We start from the raw sequence: 19,056 nt of genomic DNA, 5'->3' as shown, positions 1-19,056 counted from the left end.
GTCAACGAAAGTAACGAGCGATCACAATAAACCGAATCACCTCGTCTGTCGTTATTGCCGCAGTTAAAGAGCGATCACGTGGAAGGAGATGGTTCCGGAAAGTAAACAGCTCTGTAGTAATTGTTAACACAGGGCCGCGCACACACACACACACACACACACACACACACACACACACACTCCTCTCTTCCAGGAACCGATCAGACTGTGATAGGTGGGGATTAGCTTTCCAATCAAAACAAGGCTGGTAAACTGTGCCCATGTAAGGCCATTTTTCTCCTCCTTCTTCTTCCCTGGTTGAACAGCAGCAATTTGTGGTCAAAGCCAGGAACCAGAGCTGTGAGAGGAGCAGAGAGGGAGAGAGGGAGAGAGAGATAACGTCATCATCAGACGATGAGAAGGAGAGAGAGAGAGGGAGAGAGAGGGAGAGAGAGGCCAGGCTGAAAAGCTGCTTATCATTCCTCAGCTATCAAAGGGAGTGTTTGCTGAAGGGAAAGCTGAGTCTTATTTTGGTAGTTTTTGGCCGTCCTTCCTGTTGACTACAGTAAACATCATCTTCAGGATCCGGGGGGGGGGGGGTTTTAAGGACGTTCATTCATGACGGATATTGGAGATAATGAAGCGTTACAGCTCACAGCTCACGTCACTCACTCACAGTCTGAAAACCTCTGCATGAAGTCGAGAGTCTCATCTAATCCTCTGTCTTCACCTCTCTCGTTTTATTATTAGCAAAGAGCGATGAACAAACATTGAGATGGTTATTTATCTCAACAGCAGATACGGAATCTGTCCAGTCCAGTATTTAAAAAAAGCACATTTACAACAACCAGCGTTGACCAAAGCGCTGCACAATCCAGGCTGATCTCAGCTGTGGACCGTCTCCCTCCTGCAGCGTCGTTAGCTGTGGTTTCCACTCAGGTCCTCACAGGACAGTAAAAACCGGCCGCAGCCCGGAGGAGGCTCGGCTCTCTGGGAACGACCCACAGCTGGATCAGACTCTTCCTCCGCTTCCACTCACTGATTTAAGACTCGACTCGCTGAGGCCACTTAGCAGCAGCTGGGCCAGCTCCTCACTGACGGTCAGGCCAGGTCAACACACACACACACACACACACACACACACACACACACACCTGTCAGGCTGTTGCCATCAGCGTGATAAATTGAGCTTGACGAACTCCTGAAATCTTGATGATGTTGACTTTTAGAGCACAAAAAACATTTTCTGACCGCGAGTGTTTTTATGTGCCAACAGAAAAAAAAAAACAGACTGCAGCGAGTTAAACTGAACTTCACTGTAGATGGAAACACAGAAACTCACCAGCTTATACTGTAACACTCTTACAGCAAAAGGCTCAGATCAGACGACTGGAGCCAGACTTTGGTGACAGTAGATCTGACTAATTGGCAGCAGTTATTTTTATGAAGCAAAAATAACCAAAAACTTCCCTGGTTCCAGCTTCTCAATGAGAATATTTACAGTCGTATAAGATGATATCTCTAAGTATCTCTGGGTTTGAGACGACTGGTTTGGCATTTCAATATGTCAGTTTAGGATTTGTAAAATTATGGATAAATTCCTCCATTGAAAACTAGAGTTATCTGTCCGCCTCTTCCACTCAGACTAGTTTCAGGTCTTAAAATATATGAACCATTTTTCTGATATTCTCTCATTAATTGCTGCGTGAAGTCTTGAGCAATGGTTAAAAAGTGTTCGTGACCTTTGACCTTTGACCAAAGTGTAATCAGTTACATCGAGGCGTTACTGAGAATGGGACAGACGGACATAAAATACTCGACATATTGATCCATAATGAAAATTTGTGCCCATATTGGTACTTTTTAACCCGAGTCTGAAAAGCCTGTGATTGGCCTAATCAGTCAGACACTGGAGCATTGGGAATGAAAACGGTGAGGCAGGCACTGATGCATTATGGGAACTGGATTTTGGCGCTCATCCATTTTGAATAACAGGTGCTCTTAAAATGAAATGGTTTTCCTCTCCTCCATGTTTCCTTCACATCGACTAAACAATAACGAGCTTCTTCGTGGTTTTAAACTTTGCAAATGCAAATACACGAAAACATAGATAGATAGATAGATAGATAGATAGATAGATAGATAGATAGATAGATAGATAGATAGATATAGATATATTTCTGGTTTCTGTCGGCCAGAAGAAGAAGCTGCAGAATGAAGCCTGTCTTTTCCACGTAGACAGTTAATATTGCAGCAGGCTTTACTGTAAACCCTCAGACGTCTGTCGGAGGCAATGCAGTTCAAATTACTCTAAACTGGTCCAGCGTCATGTCGAGCCGCGCTGGAGGAGAGAGATAATATTTCTCATTTACTGACAATATAAATTCCTCACAACCGTTTGTCTGTCGTCCAGCTTCTGGCCGGAGCTGCAGACTGAACGGTTTAGTCCCAAAGAAATCTCAGTGTGAGTCCCCGCCAGGACAGAAGACTGAACATCATGAAGATGCCAGACCAGAAAATCCCGGTCTAATCTTCACAGCCAGGGGTGAAAGGTTTCAAAAGATTTTCAGTGCGAGCCTGGCGGAGAGATTTTCTGGCCGTTAAATCTCCAGAACCTAAAATCCGCACACCGGTCCCTGAACTCCCCACCAGACACGACTGGGTTGGTGAAGCTTCAGTTCATAGTCTGAAGCCTCAGAGGATACGATACTGTACACACTGAAGCCCAGACCGTGCCGGAGTTTGGACAGGGATCCCTTTGTTCCATCCATTTTACAGCAGGAAAATAAACTTGTCAGTGTTTGTGTGATGAAGCTCAGTTTTCACTGATACTGGCCGACATTTCATCCGGGGCTGCCAATGTTCAATTCTGATACAAATCTCTTTTTTTTTCTGCTTTTATTTATATATTGGCACAATTAAAAAGAAGCCGGTTTACTGCGATACTGAAGAAAAACTAAAAACCTGAAGATTTCTCAGGCAAGTTCTGCAGTTAAAAGGAAGATTTTTAAGTGGATGACAGATGACATATTTTAAAGGTCCCACACAGTGTAAAGGTCTGTGTCCATGTGTAGTGTGATTATAGATCAGCTCTAGCTTCTATATTAATACTGTGAAAGTATCAAAGCCTCAGTCCACAGAGAAATGCACACAGCCTGTATTCAGACACTGAGCCTTAAAACCAGCCGTCAGGACTTCCTGTAATTTTGTGATGTCACAACAAAGCAGCCAATCAGAAGAGAGACTTCAGACAATAAATTATAGAATTAAACAAATAAAGGAATTCAATCCATTTAAAAAAAAAAACGAACTGAACCTTTTTAGTATTAATTCTAAGCTGGATAAACTCAAAGCTAAAAAGTTAATCTTATTAAAAATGGCTGCCTTGAGATGTTGACTTTAATATAACAGAAGAAATGCGTTTGATTGTTGTCGTTGCCTTAAAGGATTAACACGTTCAGTTAAATTAACAGGTCAGCTGACATAAAACGAGTCCTGATTTAAAAACAGCAGCTGTGAACGAAGATGATCCTACGAGGATGTGAAGAAACTAAAAGACGTTTCTGGGTCTTTGGTCCAAAACGTCCCTCTAATTATAAAACTGCCTTACTGTTACACGACCTCATACACACTCACTAAGTCCAATTTGGCTTCTTGTCAACAGTACTCCAGTATTTACACCTCCCTCCACTGACCTCTTTAGCTCCGAGTTTCAGTTTCTATCCTCTCCCAAATCCTCATCAGCTCCCTCTAAACCCAAAAACATTTGGCATAAAGTTAATATGTGTTGTCATATTCATCAAACTGCATCTAAATATTAATTAAAATAGTTTTATTTCTAACTTTATGGAGCGAAATTCATCTACAAATATAAGTTTGTGGTTTGTCTTCGAGATAAAAGGTCCAGATAGGACGGACAACACAGCACTGACCACAGCTGCTGTCCACCTGCCAACACACACACACACACACACACACACTACACACACACTACACACACACCCAAAAAAACAGAGAACAATCAAACACACAGAGATGATAGTGATGTTTCTGTCTCTATGTCCCAGGCGGTGTCGGTGTGACTCAGACGTCCACAGAGGACAAACACTGGCCTCCGTCCCTCCGTCCATTGTTTACACAGAGACAGAGAGAGAGACAATCTGTGTGTCTCAGCTGCTCCGGCGTCCTTAAAGAGGAACAGAGGAACGAGAGGAGAGCGCCACAGCCTTGTTTGTTTTTCTAAAAAGGCAGAAACGGGGGGATGTGGGGTGCGGACGAAAGGGAGGCGAGAGCTTGAGAGGAAAGATCAAAAAGCGAGGAGATGTCGTACGATTAAAGAAATCACAGGAAAACTGATAACTGAGAAGAAAGAGGGCGAGAACGGAGGAGGACAGGAAGTGGGGAGTGATGTGGAGGAAGATGGAGGAAGTGCAAGGAGCGAACTGCGACTGACAACGTGACAATGATGAATGACATTTTTCTTTTGTTTTCTGAAGACACATTTACTCTTCAAGAGAGTCAACAAGTCGATGAGTCGACCTTTTGATGCCAGCGCTCGCTCTCGCTCCTCGAAACATCCGACAGTTCCAGTTAAAGTCCACCGCACACAAAAGGTTAACTGGTTTAAGAAACCATTACATTCAAGCCCAGAGCCGAGAGACGAGGGGAGCCGGTCACAGGGGACGCAGACTCAACTACATCGACTTCCGATCTGAATCCAGTCGGAGACTCAGACCGGCAGCAGCTACTTCACGTCTGATGGCTTTTTTATTCAATAAAAGCAGAGACAAAGTGGTTTTAAGTCCCACAGAGTCACCACTGTCACCAGGGTTTGAAGACAAGAAGCCTGCTTAAGAGTTTTCCTGCGAGAAACAGAAACATGAGAAACAGGAAAATCAAGATGGCGCAGGACTGTGATGTCTTGCCTCCATGTCCTGCTGCATTATTACTTGCTGCTAAATGCTTTTGCAATTTACGACATGCATCTATACGCTGACTGTGTCTCCGTAAAGGGGCTATATGTTGCAGAACGTGGTTTCTTGTGTCCTCTGGGCTGGGGCTAGCTGGTTAGCACGCTAACTTCAGTAGAGGAAAAGAAGTGATAGAAATAGAAGCAAAACTAAAGGGTTGCCATCCACCACTGGGCGAGTAAAGGAATGAAGTTTGATGCCGAACTCAGCAGCGTTTCTTCTAGACCTTTTAAGTAAACAGCTGTTAATGCTAACGTTAGCGATGTAGCAATAGCAAAACTTACATGTAGCTCCTTTAAGCTAGAAGCTAGCAGCCTCTAATGGATCCCAGATGCATTAATTTGAACACCCCAGATGTGTAGAATTACATTATTACCCGCTGCATGAGATTTAAGGATTTCTGATATCCATATCTACCAATACTGAACCAATACCGCGCCTAGATATAAATACTCATTGGACGTGTCACACCAAACCCTGTCTCCTAGAAATTTCAATCAAGGATAGCAGGTGTACAAAGCCCAGGATCCGATCACCAGAGGATTCAGCCGCCAACATCTGGGCGGCGAAAAGACACGTCAGGGTGAGAAACCTGAAAAAGATCAACAGCTGAGAACTCGAGCACGCTGTCTTCTGCGCACGTCAGTCTTTTCCAGTTTGTTTCAGTCTTTTATTCGCCGACAGCCTTGAGTCTGTCAAACAGCGAGGCTTGTGTGTGTTACCTTGGCTTACAATAGACCTCTCTCTAGGCTCTCACACACACACACACACACACAACCATTCAAGAGTGTCACACACACTTGAGAATCAATTAAAGTACCTAAAAAAAAACACTAATCACAGCTCTTATTCACCTCGCAGAGCCATCCCACAATTTTCTCAGCAGTGCTGCGGGTGAATCAGCCCGAGACAACAGACGACTGATAATGGACAAAAAAACAAAAAAACAAAAACACATTTGGCTAAACTCTCCACAAATGGTGGTGAACAGGGTGATGGAGGTTTACTTGTACAGATTCGGGTCTTTTTAAATGCAAACTACTTTAACCCACTGACAACCAGCAGAGACTGACATTTAACCACATGTACATTAAAGCTTTTATTTAAGTTTCCTTCAGGAACCCAAGACAACAAATAACCTGAGACCTGAGGGACAGTTTGACCGAGTGTTTACAAGCACCTCCCCCTTCATTCATTGGAAGCCTGGTTTAAACTGGGCTGAATGAGCCACTTTGAGGAGCATTATATCTCTGCAGAATGTAATAAAGACTCACTTTAACTTTATTTCTGATTCTTACTGCAGAGAAAAAGTCCTGTAACATTGCTCTGAATTTAAATGTGTTCTCTGTGTGGAAGCGAAGCTTAAAAGAGCTGACTGACTTCTCTTTTCTGGTCAATTTAATCTCCCTCTCCTTCTTCTTCTTCTTCTTCTTCTTCTTCTTCTTCTTCTTCTTCTTCTTCTTCTTCTTCTTCTTCTTCTTCTCTCCCTCCTGCTATGAAATTGCAAGGGCAGAGAGCAAGTGATTCAAAAAAAAAGAAAAGAAAAAAGCTGAAAAAAAAAATCTGCGAGGTTACAGCTGCAAGCTCCCTCTTTTACCACAGCGCTCTCTCGTTGAACTCAAAACCTTTGACTGCAGCAGGGAAATGACAGCCTGACACTCGGCTTCATTTCACTTCACTGACTCAACAATTTTATGAAGTGGGCTTAGCGCTGTTCATTTAACAAAACTGTGGCTTTTGGCTCAACGGGCTGTTACAGATTTCCCTGGTTGAGAGGCGTACTCCTCCGTCGGTTCCTGTGCTGAAATATTGCAGGATCTGTGACAGCTTCCTCTGTATTAATTTGATGCCTGTGTTGAGCTACATGCTAATGTCAGCGTGCTAACATGCTCGCAGTGCCAATGTTGAGATGCTGATGTTTAGCAGTTAGAATGTTTACCATGCTCTCCATCAGAGGTTAGCATGTTAGCATGCTAACATTTGCTAATAAGCAGCTGAGGCTGTTATTTGGTATTAGACAAATTTAAATTTTGACCTGATGGTGGTGCTATATGAAAAGTCAGCGTACTGAGGAGAACATGAATGTCTGAATTTCATGGAAAATTTTTCTTAAAGGTCTCATATAGTCTAAAGGTCTCTGTCCATGTGTAGTGTGATTATAGATCAGGTCTAGCTTCTATATTAATACTGTGAAAGTATCAAAGCCTCAGTCCACAGAGAAATGCACACAGCCTGTATTCAGACACTGAGCCTTAAAACCAGCCGTCAGGACTTCTGGAACTTTGTGATGTCACAACAAAGCAGTCACCAAGCCCCGCCCACCTGGACCCACCATCCAAACCTTGCAGGATTTGGTTTCTCTGAGTGTTTAAGCGACAGAAGAACAAGAGTTAGAAGTGTCCATCACTGAAGACAGGAAAGTTTGATTAAGTTAATGCTAACATTAGCTATGTAGTGATAGCAAAAAAAAACGTTCATATAACACCTTTAAAACCACAAATTTCAACCTCAGTTTTTTCTAGAAAATGTATTTGTTTATGCAAAGTAGTCGAATATGAGCATCATTCTCGGGAGATCGGCTTGAAATGAAGACAGGGCTTGTATAAAAAGAATCACTACACATACGTAATCCAATGAAAACAACACAAAACAGTTTGGAGTGTGGAGAGCAGACCAGCGGATATGTACCAAGGGGAAGAAAAACACCGAAACTGACCTTCAGCTTTATCAGGACAGAGGACAATACAACTCAATACATCTTATCTAGATCTGGTTGGAGGCACCGCCCTTTGAAAATATCCAAATGCATCCACCACTGGCATCAGAGCCGACTTTAATCTGAGCAGAGACCCTCCCTCGTTATTTCAAAACCCAGGATACTTTCAAAAAGGAGGGGGACTGCCTGAGGCAAGTCATTCTGACACGGTGCATTGAATCCATCATCTCAGCTATAGCATGCATCTGAGGTCAAAACACCCTCAGCAGCAGTAGGACACATTAATGAACCTGCAGGTCCAGGATCTCTCTCCCACACACTCACACACACACACACACACACACACGCACACGAGCTCAAATGTGCCACAGGCCTGTTTGTTCTCCACACAGCAAGAGCATCTTTAATGAGCAAATAATGGTCGTTAATAATTACGTTTAGCCAAGGTTGAACTAAAACCCTGGACTTACTGAAAAAGAAGAAAGTTTCATAGTGTTTGTTGATTTTCTTCTTTTTTTTTTTTTGGCCTAAAAGTTTTTAATATTTGATTTAACTGATGATTTATTGACCCTGCAAATGCTTCAGTTTTCCAGGACAAATCTAATTGTTTGGAGAATTATTTTGACTTAAGAGTTGATGTTTTTTTATTGATGCCAGAGAGAGTATAAATATCTGTCACGTCTTGAAATACTGACACTGAAGATGAAACAGAATCTCCTTGTACAAGCAGATCTTTTTCATTTGTTTAAGGAAAAGAGACTCAATAAAGAGGAAAAATGACTCGGCAAAATCTGAGTCCAGAGCTCTGTGGTGGAGTGGCACAAAGAAAAGCTCAACTCTCAGTCCAATTATAAGGTTTTTGTAACGGACTTCATCAGCAGACGGACTTTTTATTCTCTGCCGAGATGCGTTTGAAAGCTCCAGGAAAATCGAGCACTGTAAGTGAGATTTATTCATTTATCTATTTTAAAAACAAAAGACAGATGTTAGATTTTGAATTATTTTTCCCTGGTGGGAAACACATTTACAGGGTCAGTTCAACCCAACTTACAAATTAATATCAATAACAAGTATAACGATTATGATAACAACGATTCCAATTAACACTAGTATCTAGCCATGCACACAGTTTTGGACTTAAGTGATTTCTGCTGAAACTCTCAACACGTTGGAGGTGAAGATTTATTTTCTTCTGAATGTGAAAAAGTGTGCACCCTTCCTAACCAACGAGCCATTAATCTTCATTTACAGCCGAGTGTGGTCTCCGCTGTCAACGTGGACGCTAACGACACCAATAAAGTTTGTTTGGTTTTTTTTTTTTCCCCCTCAGTGTCAGTGCTGTAAACTTCTCCCGGCACATGTCAAGTGTCTGCTGAGGAAAACATGAGAATAAATCTTCAGCCTTGTAAAGACTGAGGCGTGTCTGGTTTTGGTTTTGCTGTGTTCCAGCGTCTGGACTCGTTCCTCGCCGTGACATCACTGACCTCGGCCTGACACGCCACCGCCCGACCCGCCGTCTCACCTTTTCTCTGAGATAGTTACTGAAGGTCACGACCCCATTACGGAGCTGAGGCGCGTCACCAGGCAGGAGGACAGAGGAGGGAGAGACGCTGGAGGAGCAGATCTCCGCCAATGTCAAACAACACGCACCAGACTTCAGAGGAAAAAATGCTAATTCATAGTTAATGATCTGGATCCGCACCAAAATTTAATGGGAGGTAATAACGTGGGAGTTGTAGATTGGAGGAAACACAAAGCATCTACATGTCAGAGGATACGTGGTGTTTGTGACATTTACTCCACTTTACATTTGTCTTGACAATAAATGACAAAGCGATTAATCGATTATCAAAATAGCTGCTGAAAATTTTTCCTTTTTCAAATCGACGAATCGATGAATCGTTGCAGCTCAAGTCTAAAGGACAAATTCACACGTCAACATTTTCTTTTCTGTGCAAACGATTCACAGCTAATCCATTAAAATTAACTGATTTCACTGCAGACTTTCTTTTGTTGTTTTAAATCTTCATACAACGTTAAAAAGAGATGAAGAGGCGACTCTCTCTTCTGTGTTTCATGCACTTTTCTTTTTACCCTGTATTTTTATTTGCAGATCCAGGATCTGCTCCACTCACTGCCGGCTGCTTGTAATGTCAGTGACATGGTTTATTTAAGCTGATCCCAGTGCAGCAGTCATCGTGTCTCACTCTGGATAAAAGGAGAAAATAGATTTGAGAAAAATGGACAATGAGATTAAGAAAAGAGAAGATATGAAGAGGAGGAGGGGGAGGAAGAAGAGCGATAAAGTCATTAAAGATGTTTAAGATTTAAGACGATTGATTGTTGTGAACGGACTATGAGCCAATATTCACATCATATTAAAAGAACATTAAATAATACAAGTTATATAAACACTTATAATATGGAACGGAAAAGTTATTTTTAACTGAAATCTAATAACTTAATTAAGAAGTTAATTAATTAATTAAAGGCCCTGAACTATTTTCTCAGTCAGTGTCTTACTGTGACTTCGACTGATTTTCTGCCAAAAATTCAAACATTTCTGGAAATTTCATGTGACAGATTTCTGTCAGTTAATCTGATCATGTGTCGGACCACGTGATGACGCTGATTACAGGATTTGATTGTTGCTTATTTAGTTATGAATATACTGTATAATGAGACAAGATTTATTGTAATTTAATAAAAGTCTGTTTTTGTCACTTTCATGCCGAAATAGCAAAAAACTTGACTAATTACAGCTTCAGAAATTAAAAAAATTTGCTCCGTTTTCCCCTAAAACACTGATTTCCAGATGAAATACTTTGGATTACAAGGAGATTAATAAATAATTGCTGATTTATTTGATGGTAAACAGTTTTATCAATCCTTAAATCCGAATTAAAGACAGATACAGGATAATAAATAAACAAAACCAGCTCAAACCAGCTCACGTGAGCGAAGCGGATAGAAACGTGCGATAAAGGATGAAGGACAACAGGAAGTGAATTGTTGAGGGAGACGATGTCCGAGCGTGTTTCACAGAACAGGTACGATGACAGTAAAAGCTTGATTTGCATGTTGTACCACTGACCCTGCTCTATATTCATCTGAGAGTCTGCTGCTGCTTTCAATACTGGTTAACACTTTCAGTTTCTCTTTGCATGAAACGACCTGCAGAGGAAACACAGCAGAGGCTGATGATGACGATGATGATGATGATGATGATGGTGGTGGTGATGATGAAGAAGAGAGAGAGAGAGAGAGACAGAGAGGACACATTCGAGAGGTCAGAGGTCAAAACTGTGAAGTCCAATCAGTCTGAGCAGACTTCCTGTTTGCTTCCTGACCTGCAGGAGAATCTGTCATAGAAACATGAAGCTGCCTGGAAAATCCCCAAATACTGAACTATGTCATGTGATTGGTTTTTAGGTCAAATTCACTCACTATTTTATTTTATAACAGCTGACAAAAAGTCAATTAATCAATCAGCTGATCGACGGAAAATGAAATCAATGACTCGTTTTAGTCAAACAAGCGACAGTTTGATGCTTTTCTTTGTCATTTACCGAAGGAATATGAATCTAACGACGACTGTTGGTTGTATAAAATGTGCTATTTTAAACACGTCACCTTTAAGACATTTTGTTACCACGACAACGGATGTCCTCCAACCTGCGGAGACGCTCGTGAAGTAGCGCCGAATTAGGGACAAACATCCTGAGTGGTCGTTCAGGTCGGAGGACGTGTGGTGACATCACAGGAGAGACTGTTTTCACAGGCTGAAGGTTTTTTTTTCTGACCTTTACGTGTCAAAATTCCCCTTTTTTTGTGTTTTTTTTTTTTTGTTTAAGGGACTTTTTTGAAGCCATAAAAAAAAACAAAAAGTTTTTTCTGATCTGCTGTCACTGTGGTTGAGGTCTGGTTTAGTTCAGGGAAGTAAAACTACCTGGAGACGGTTCAGGAAAGGTCAGAGACCATCTGCGAACCAGTAACTTCTGCTTCTGAAACACTGGCAGTCTGAACAAATCCCCAGCGCTGATATCTGAATGTAACCAGAGGTGACCGTCAGGCAAATACTGGGGGGCCCCCAGGGGGAAAAGGGGGCCCCTGATGACCCCTCATATTGTCACATTTTGCAATGACAACTATAAACCTCCCATAAAGACGCTATACAGCACACTGCTGTCACCCCAAACTCCCCCAAGTGGGGCCTGTGATGTGTGCTGTAACTAGCCTCTACTCGCTGGCTGCATGTGAGGCGTTCAGGGAAGATAAGGAAAGGAGAGATGAACGTTAACTCTGGTAAACGGGTTGTTCTGATATGAGCAGCTTCAGTGTGTGAGAGGCTCGGAGCCGACGACAACAGATCATTTTCATCCTCCATGAAAAACAATCCAACCATTCATTTTACACCATGAGCCCAGAATGACAAAGTACACATCCAGCAGCTGAGCTTTGTTTTTGTTTTGGTTTAGTTTTTTTTTTTGCCGTTGACCTCAAACAGCTCTTCACTGGGTGACTGACCTTGAGCGCACACACACACACACACACACACACACACACACTAACACACACACAGCTAAATAAACAAGCTAACAAGCTAATGAGAAGCCAGGTAGAGACGTGAGCAGGAGGAAACAGCAAGTTCAAAAAACATTAATAAAAAAAAGTCTCAGATGTGAAGGTTACTTTGTCCGAGGACGATTAATGAAACACGACTCCGGGTTCGCCGACCCTCCTGCTCGGCTCCTCTTACCACCATTTTTCTTCTGTTGTCGACCTGGCAGAGGTGACTCGTCAGGTAATGGCTTCCTCAAACAGCCGTGGGGGGGGAGGGGGGTCAAGGGGTCATATGACAGCAGCCTCCGGCCAAATCAGCCGCCGTGGAGCGCTCTGCATTCCTGAACGTCTGCGGATTGTTTGATATCGGATCACGCCGATTCGCTCAGTGGCCTTTTCACGGCGTCACCTTTACTTCTGACATTTGTGGCTCAGGAGCCGACGTTCTTTCTCTTTCCGCTTCAGGCACCAGATGAAACAACGACGAGAGGCTGTGAAGTCGGTCCCGGCTTCATACTAACATTTGAATACGGCAGCTTAGGTGTAAATTTAACATCAAAGAACAGGTGTCCATCACTCCTACCTGCATGACTCAGTCTTTTCAGTGTAAAAGCTGGAACCACTTTTCAGAGCAGATTTTAAACATGATGTCACTGTTTGGCTTCAGCCTCGTCCTGCACATCATCTTTTTCTAGGTGTTTTTTTTTTTTTGTGAGAAACCTGAGTGTGCACCCAGGTGTGTTTCACCGGTTTCTGGCCTCAGGTTTTCACCTACAAGTCCTCGACCTGAACGAGCAGGCGTCAGTCAGAGACGGAGCCATGTTGTTCTCAGCTCGTCCGTCCGTACGTCCCATCCTCGAGGACACGGTAACTCAGTAACGCCTTGAAGGAGCTTCTTCAAATTTAGCACAAATGCCCATTTACACTCTGAGCTGATTAGACTTTGGTGGTCAAAGGTCAAAGGTCAGTGTGACATCACAAAACACCTTTTCACACAGCAATTATGACACACAAATGATTAATATTTTACATGACTCTGGATAAACAGGGATGTGACCTGAAACTAGTCTGAGTGGCGGAGGGATACAACAACGACCAATAGGAGTACCTCCTGATGGCGGCAGGTGTACTGGATCTTGGTTGTCACGGTTACAATAATAAACATAGCGGCGTACCTACCTGACTATAATAACGGTCATGGCTTGGTGAGGTTCAGGAAAAGATCGTGATTGTTGTGAATTTAAGTACTTCTTCAACATGAGACGATCTCTGTTGTCATGGTTACAAATTATAACGACGTGGTTTAACTTTGTCGAACGGTCGCGGATAAACGGAAACAACATAAACCGCTACTTTCACACGGGAATCGAACACACCGCTCTCCTGTGTCACATCCATCCATCCTCCTCCTCCTGACGTGGACTCTGTCTCTCTTTATTCTACGTCAGCGACACTTTCCCCTCTTGCTCCCGTCATAATTACTACGACCACTAGATGTCACCTAGCAACAAAACGTAACTATGGGTCATAACGACCTGCCGCACAGACGACCTGTGGGCTCGTCTCGTTTTCACGCTTGATTGAAAACAAGCTTCAAGCGGCATTCCTCCATCAAACGGTGAGCAACAACACCTCGTCCTCTCTTGTCTGAGAGATTCAAAGACTCATGATTCAGCCGGAGGGAAACCTCGTCATCGTCCTCGTCAGGATCCTTCTCCCCGTTATCAGCAGACGCAGCTTCACCCTCCACTCTGGTTTAAAATACAAGAGGACACATCCGTCATCTGGATTCTTTTCCGCTTGATATCCCTTCAGCTCTGGCCGTCTGCTCTCAACCAACCACGCACAGATAACCGGCGCGTCGAGGGCCGGGCCGGTCGCGGCGGCCGTGTCCGTGCTCGATGCAGAGAGGCTGAAAGTCTGAGTAACAAGCTGCACGGTGACAGGATCGCTGTGGATGTGTGAGTGAGCGAGGCAGAGATAAGGCCTGTTCACAGGGGACGTGTATTATGTGAGGATGTCGTGTAATTAATGAATAAAGCTCTGCAGCTTTGTGTTTCATGAGGAAACACCTTCCTGACCGACTCCACTGCTGCTGCACCGACGACGAGGCAGGAAATGAAGAAGAAGCAGAAAGTAAGAAGAGCCTGAAGTTAATTAATTCAGCAGGTAATTATTATCACTTTTATCAGTGGGTTTCCCCAAATTACAGGAGACAATTTACAATTTACACTAGAGAACCTACTGATGACTTCCGATATAACTGATTGACTGTTTAGTCTGTAAACGAGAGAAATGTTCATTACAGTTCATAAAAATATTCAGTTCATTGTAGTAAAAAATAGCAGCAAATCTTCAAGTTTAAGAACCACAAACTGTTTGGTATTTTTTGCTTAAAAATGACCTACACGATTGATCTGCTAATCATCAATATGGCTGCCAATTAATAGTTGAATTTATTAACTGTTTCAGCTTTAATGCAGTTTGTCTGTCAGCTTTTATCCGTTCACAAGAGCCAAAGAAAGTTGGTGTAAAACTGAGTGAAGAAATAAATGATTCGCTTTTTGTCACAAATCCACAAATTATTTTAAAGATTTCTTATTTTATTTTGGAATATTTTCCTATTTTTGCTGCAACGAGCGTTTGCTTTGACTATTTATCAGTCTTCTCGATTATATTAAATTCATGATTGATTCCTTTTTATTGTTCAGTGCAAAAGTCCCAAAAACAAAAATGTTGAATTTATTATCAAAGGAGACAAAGAAAACCTCAAATATTCACATCTGAGGAGCTTAAAAAATTACTTTAAAAACTGCATCAGTTGTTAAAATTGTTGTCTGTCTGATTCACTTCATTCATTCTTGTGGCCATATTTCTGTTTCTCTGTAGTGATTCTTTACCCGCCTACAAAGCTCTGATTGGTCCGAACCAGGAGAAGAAAACACCAGACCTGTCTGAGTCACTGATCAAATCATGACATGGACGATTTAACCCCGAGGTTCCTCATGTCACTGACGTCGATCTGTGTGTGACGCAGATTAAAATTTTTAAAAATATTTTTATCACTAAAACAACAGAGCCATCGGCTCCCAGAGAAACGTGGATACAGTAGATGGACAGATTAGCACAGAGAGGGGTGGGGGGTGTTTGGGGAGGTGTCCCGTGTTGTTTGGGGTCAGCGGTGTTTGGGAAGTCTCGGTCTTTGTTCAAATCTCATCAAGTGTAAAAAACGGGGGCAGGCCTGAGGCCCCCTGCATCATCTCTCCGCTCCACCAGGTCATCCGGCAGAACAACCGAACACCACTAAAGGACACATTAACCTTTAGCTTGATTGTTGACAGTTCTCACTCACACGAACAGGGCGACAAACCAGGATTATGATGATGCCAGGCCGCTATTCACACTTTTACAGTTTGGAGAAGTCCGCAGAGACGTGCGAGTGGAAAAAGCATCATTTCCTGCAGAGATCAACAACTTAACAAGCAACAGTGATGTTTTCTTTTTATTTATATATACAGTATATCCCTGGAGAACTCAGTGTCAGAGTGTTAGGACACAAACACGCCCGGCAACAGTGATGGAAATCAGGACTTTATCATTCTGTCTCAGACAAACTCTCATATGTTTACATGTGATAGACATTATTAGACTGTAATCAACTCAACGAGACCAGGTCAGAACCTAGTACATGTCTGGACCGTGGTGTATTTGCATTCTGCCTGCTTGTTCACGCCAAATAACACTCAGCTAACCAATGGTGTAACTTCATCACTCAGTCAGTCAGTCAGCAACAATTCTATTAAATACAAAATAGCTTTCTGTATAGAGAAATGTTTATATTCCTCAATAAAAAAGTTTTTTGTATCATTACCTACACTATGTTATAAATGGACACTGGTATTAAAAACCTTTTAAAAACTAGCGTAGGCCGGACGGTTAAGTCCCTAGTTCTGCCTTTATTTGATCCAATGGTCCCTAAATATATTTGTTTGAACTTAAATGTGGTATAAAGCACTCACATGTACATTTATTTCATTCCCATTTTCAATCCCTAGATTTCATGAAGTGCACCCACAAAGAGCCAAAGAAAGTTGAGCGAAGAAATAAATGATTCACTTTTTGTCACAGATCCACAAACTATTTTTTATTTTTGAATATTTGTCCTATTTTTCCATCAACATCAGCACTAGACTGATCAACTTTTTTTTTTGTTTAGGGCTGCAACTAACAGTTATTCACATCTGAGCAGCTGGTATCGTTCAACTTTGGACATTTTTAATTAAAAAATAACTTAAAATGCATCACTTGTTGAAATCGAAATGAATTTCAACTTCATTAACTTCATTCTCGGGGCCATATTTCTGTTTCTCAATAGTGAGTCTTAATCCCGCCTACAAAGCTCTGATTGGTCCGAATCAGGAGAGGAAAAAAAAACATCAATAAACACAACACCAGACCTGTTCTGACCTCATTTAGACTAATGACCAGCAACAGATGGCACAGGTTCACGTTTCATACTTAAGATGGTGACTGAGTGTTTGGCTGCAAACAGCTCAAAACAGGATCTGTAATCTGAGCCGAATCACTGCACAACCTCCGGTGACGTCGTAACTGGAGGTCACACTCATCAGTCAGCTGATTAATCACAGCACTTTAAACAAATATATATTTTTAGATATTTGCTTTTTGGTTAAATAAGAGGATTTTTAAGGCGGAAACGCGTTGACCAAACGCTCTCTGCTTCAGTAGTGACTGCTGACTCGTCTCGATCGAGGACAACAGGTTACACTTTAACTTGAAACTCAAACATGACCTCTTCTAAAGGCTCTTACCCGCTTCATTAACTCCTAAAACTGCAACAGCTTCTTAAACTGAATCAATAATAAATTCTTTCCCCTTTTAAATGTCGGTCACACACGAACAAGAAGAGACGCTGGCAGCAACACCAAACCAACCAACACCAAACAGTCCAATAAAATTCGCATGATTACTCTTTCCTTTTCTCTGACATCACTTTAATTCACCAATAACATTCCTGTGACGCGTTCACATGCTGGTGGGAAAGTCCAGCGTCCGGGAATTCCTGGTTGGCAGCGACGCAGCATTCATGTGCAGCCAAAGATAAACTGATTAAGTCCATAATTTGGTTATTTATCAAACAATATTACGGTTGACTTCAAACACAAACCAATGACCTAGATGACTGAGGACATTCAGACGTCTTGCTGAGCGTTTTGGGGATGAAGACCCTCAGAGAGAAGAGGTCTTCAAGTATCTACAACCACGTCCAGTCGCCCTCGATTCAACTGTTTCTTGGACAAGCTAAAAAGTACACGCTGTGTTTTTGTACGAATGTGCGCACAATTAAATCATCAGTTGCAACGAAAGCATTTATCAAAAACAAGAAGTCAAAAATTTCCACTGAAAAATAAATGGGTTTCCACGTGTTGAGGACGTGTTGGCCATTTTAAAATCTTGTTTCATTTCACTTTAACATGAAATATTCACCATTTCCATGTGAGCAAAGGCCACAATGAGTGATGATGGACACCCCCCCCCCTCCCTGCACCCCCTTCCCCCTCCTCTCCCTCCCTCCCCAACCCCCCACCCCCCCCACCCCCGGCCTCGCCCCTCTCCTCTCCGCCCTCGTTTAGGGGGATGCAGGGGCTCATCAGTATCTCTGGACCAGGCCCCGGTTTCATCTGCTGAAGCCTCTCTCACGCGCTCTCTCGCCAAAAACACCGCTGCATCGCATCAATGCGTTAAGGAAAATTAAAAAAAGGTTGAAATTGCTTCCAGCTGGCGGAGAGAGAAACCGGGTCCCGGCTCAGAGCGCGGAGGAGAAACTGAGAGGAAACAAAGCTTTCCGCTTGCACAATTATTTGTCCAGTGCGCACATTGCTCCTGACTCTGCAGTGCAGTTCACTTCAGGCTCCAACACCCACAGACCTGCTGCTTTCTGCTCTCTACCCCCCCACCCCCCCACCCCCCCTACAACCTCAACTCTCCGACTTTTCACCCGCCGCACAGCTTCCTCCAGCTCGGAGCTTCTTAATGCGCTTAATTAAGAAAAGGTAAAGCTGCGCGGTGGATTTCAGCTGCAGATAAAACAAGTCTCTCTTGACAGTGTGTGTGTGTGTGTGTGTGTGTGTGTGTGTGTGTGTAGCATTGGTGAATCTGGATGTGGAGTATATCTGTAGTTTAACACCAGCCCGTTGTGAGGATGGTGATGATGATGCACGGTGCGCCCCTGTCCTGTCCTGCGCCGCGCCGCGCCGCGCCGCGCTGCGCATCCTCCGGCGTGTGCACCAACCCGGACAACAAAACCCCGAGAGAAAGGCAGGAGAGGAGCAACGCAGCGAAACATGGAGAAAGAGGAGATGGAGCGACAGAGGGAGGAGGGAGGAAGGGAAGGGACGGTCGGGCCGGCCCGCAGGACTCACCAGTCGGTGTCCGAGGTCTCGTCAATGACGTCCTGGTAGGCGGTCAGCAGGGCCAGTCTGTTCTTGCCGAGATTCACAGCCATGTTTCTGTCCCTGCAAGCATCCAGACCGCTGCTGATGGAGAGAGACACGGAATGAGACTACAGAGAGGACGGAGAGGAGGAGGAGGAGGAGGAGGAGGAGGAGGAGGAGGCTCTGACTGGTGGAGACAAAGAGAAGATCACGGTGCCCGAGGGGTCCTAGCGCCGAAATATTACTGACTAACCAGTCTGATGGGTCCTAGTGCCCAGGAGTGAACTTTTATAACTGTACATTAGCTGCTGTGAAGACACAATAGAAGCTGTACCACTGCTCAGGACGGAACATTTCATTATCTAACGGATAA

The 19,056-nt window shown here is 43.2% G+C and overlaps 1 protein-coding gene across 3 annotated transcripts in view; it reads right to left on the bottom strand.

Moving 5' to 3' along the window:
- The window catches only part of dbn1 (drebrin 1), a 92,546-nt gene extending 73,740 nt beyond the window's left edge, over positions 1–18,806 (bottom strand). For all 3 annotated transcript variants that reach the window (XM_022760842.1, XM_022760843.1, XM_022760844.1), the window contains exon 1: positions 18,672–18,806. In XM_022760842.1, the coding sequence (XP_022616563.1) occupies positions 18,672–18,754 (83 nt within the window). In that variant the 5' untranslated portion in view covers positions 18,755–18,806. The remainder of the gene's footprint in view (positions 1–18,671) is intronic.
- Between the last annotated feature and the right edge of the window lie 250 nt (positions 18,807–19,056).

Source organism: Seriola dumerili, unplaced genomic scaffold (genome assembly GCF_002260705.1).
Source record: "Seriola dumerili isolate Sdu_G_001 unplaced genomic scaffold, Sdu_1.0 BDQW01000367.1, whole genome shotgun sequence".
In the NCBI taxonomy this organism is placed as follows: domain Eukaryota; kingdom Metazoa; phylum Chordata; class Actinopteri; order Carangiformes; family Carangidae; genus Seriola; species Seriola dumerili.
The sequence above is the reverse complement of the archived record's forward strand: the minus strand, read 5'-3'. Positions and strand labels throughout refer to the sequence as shown.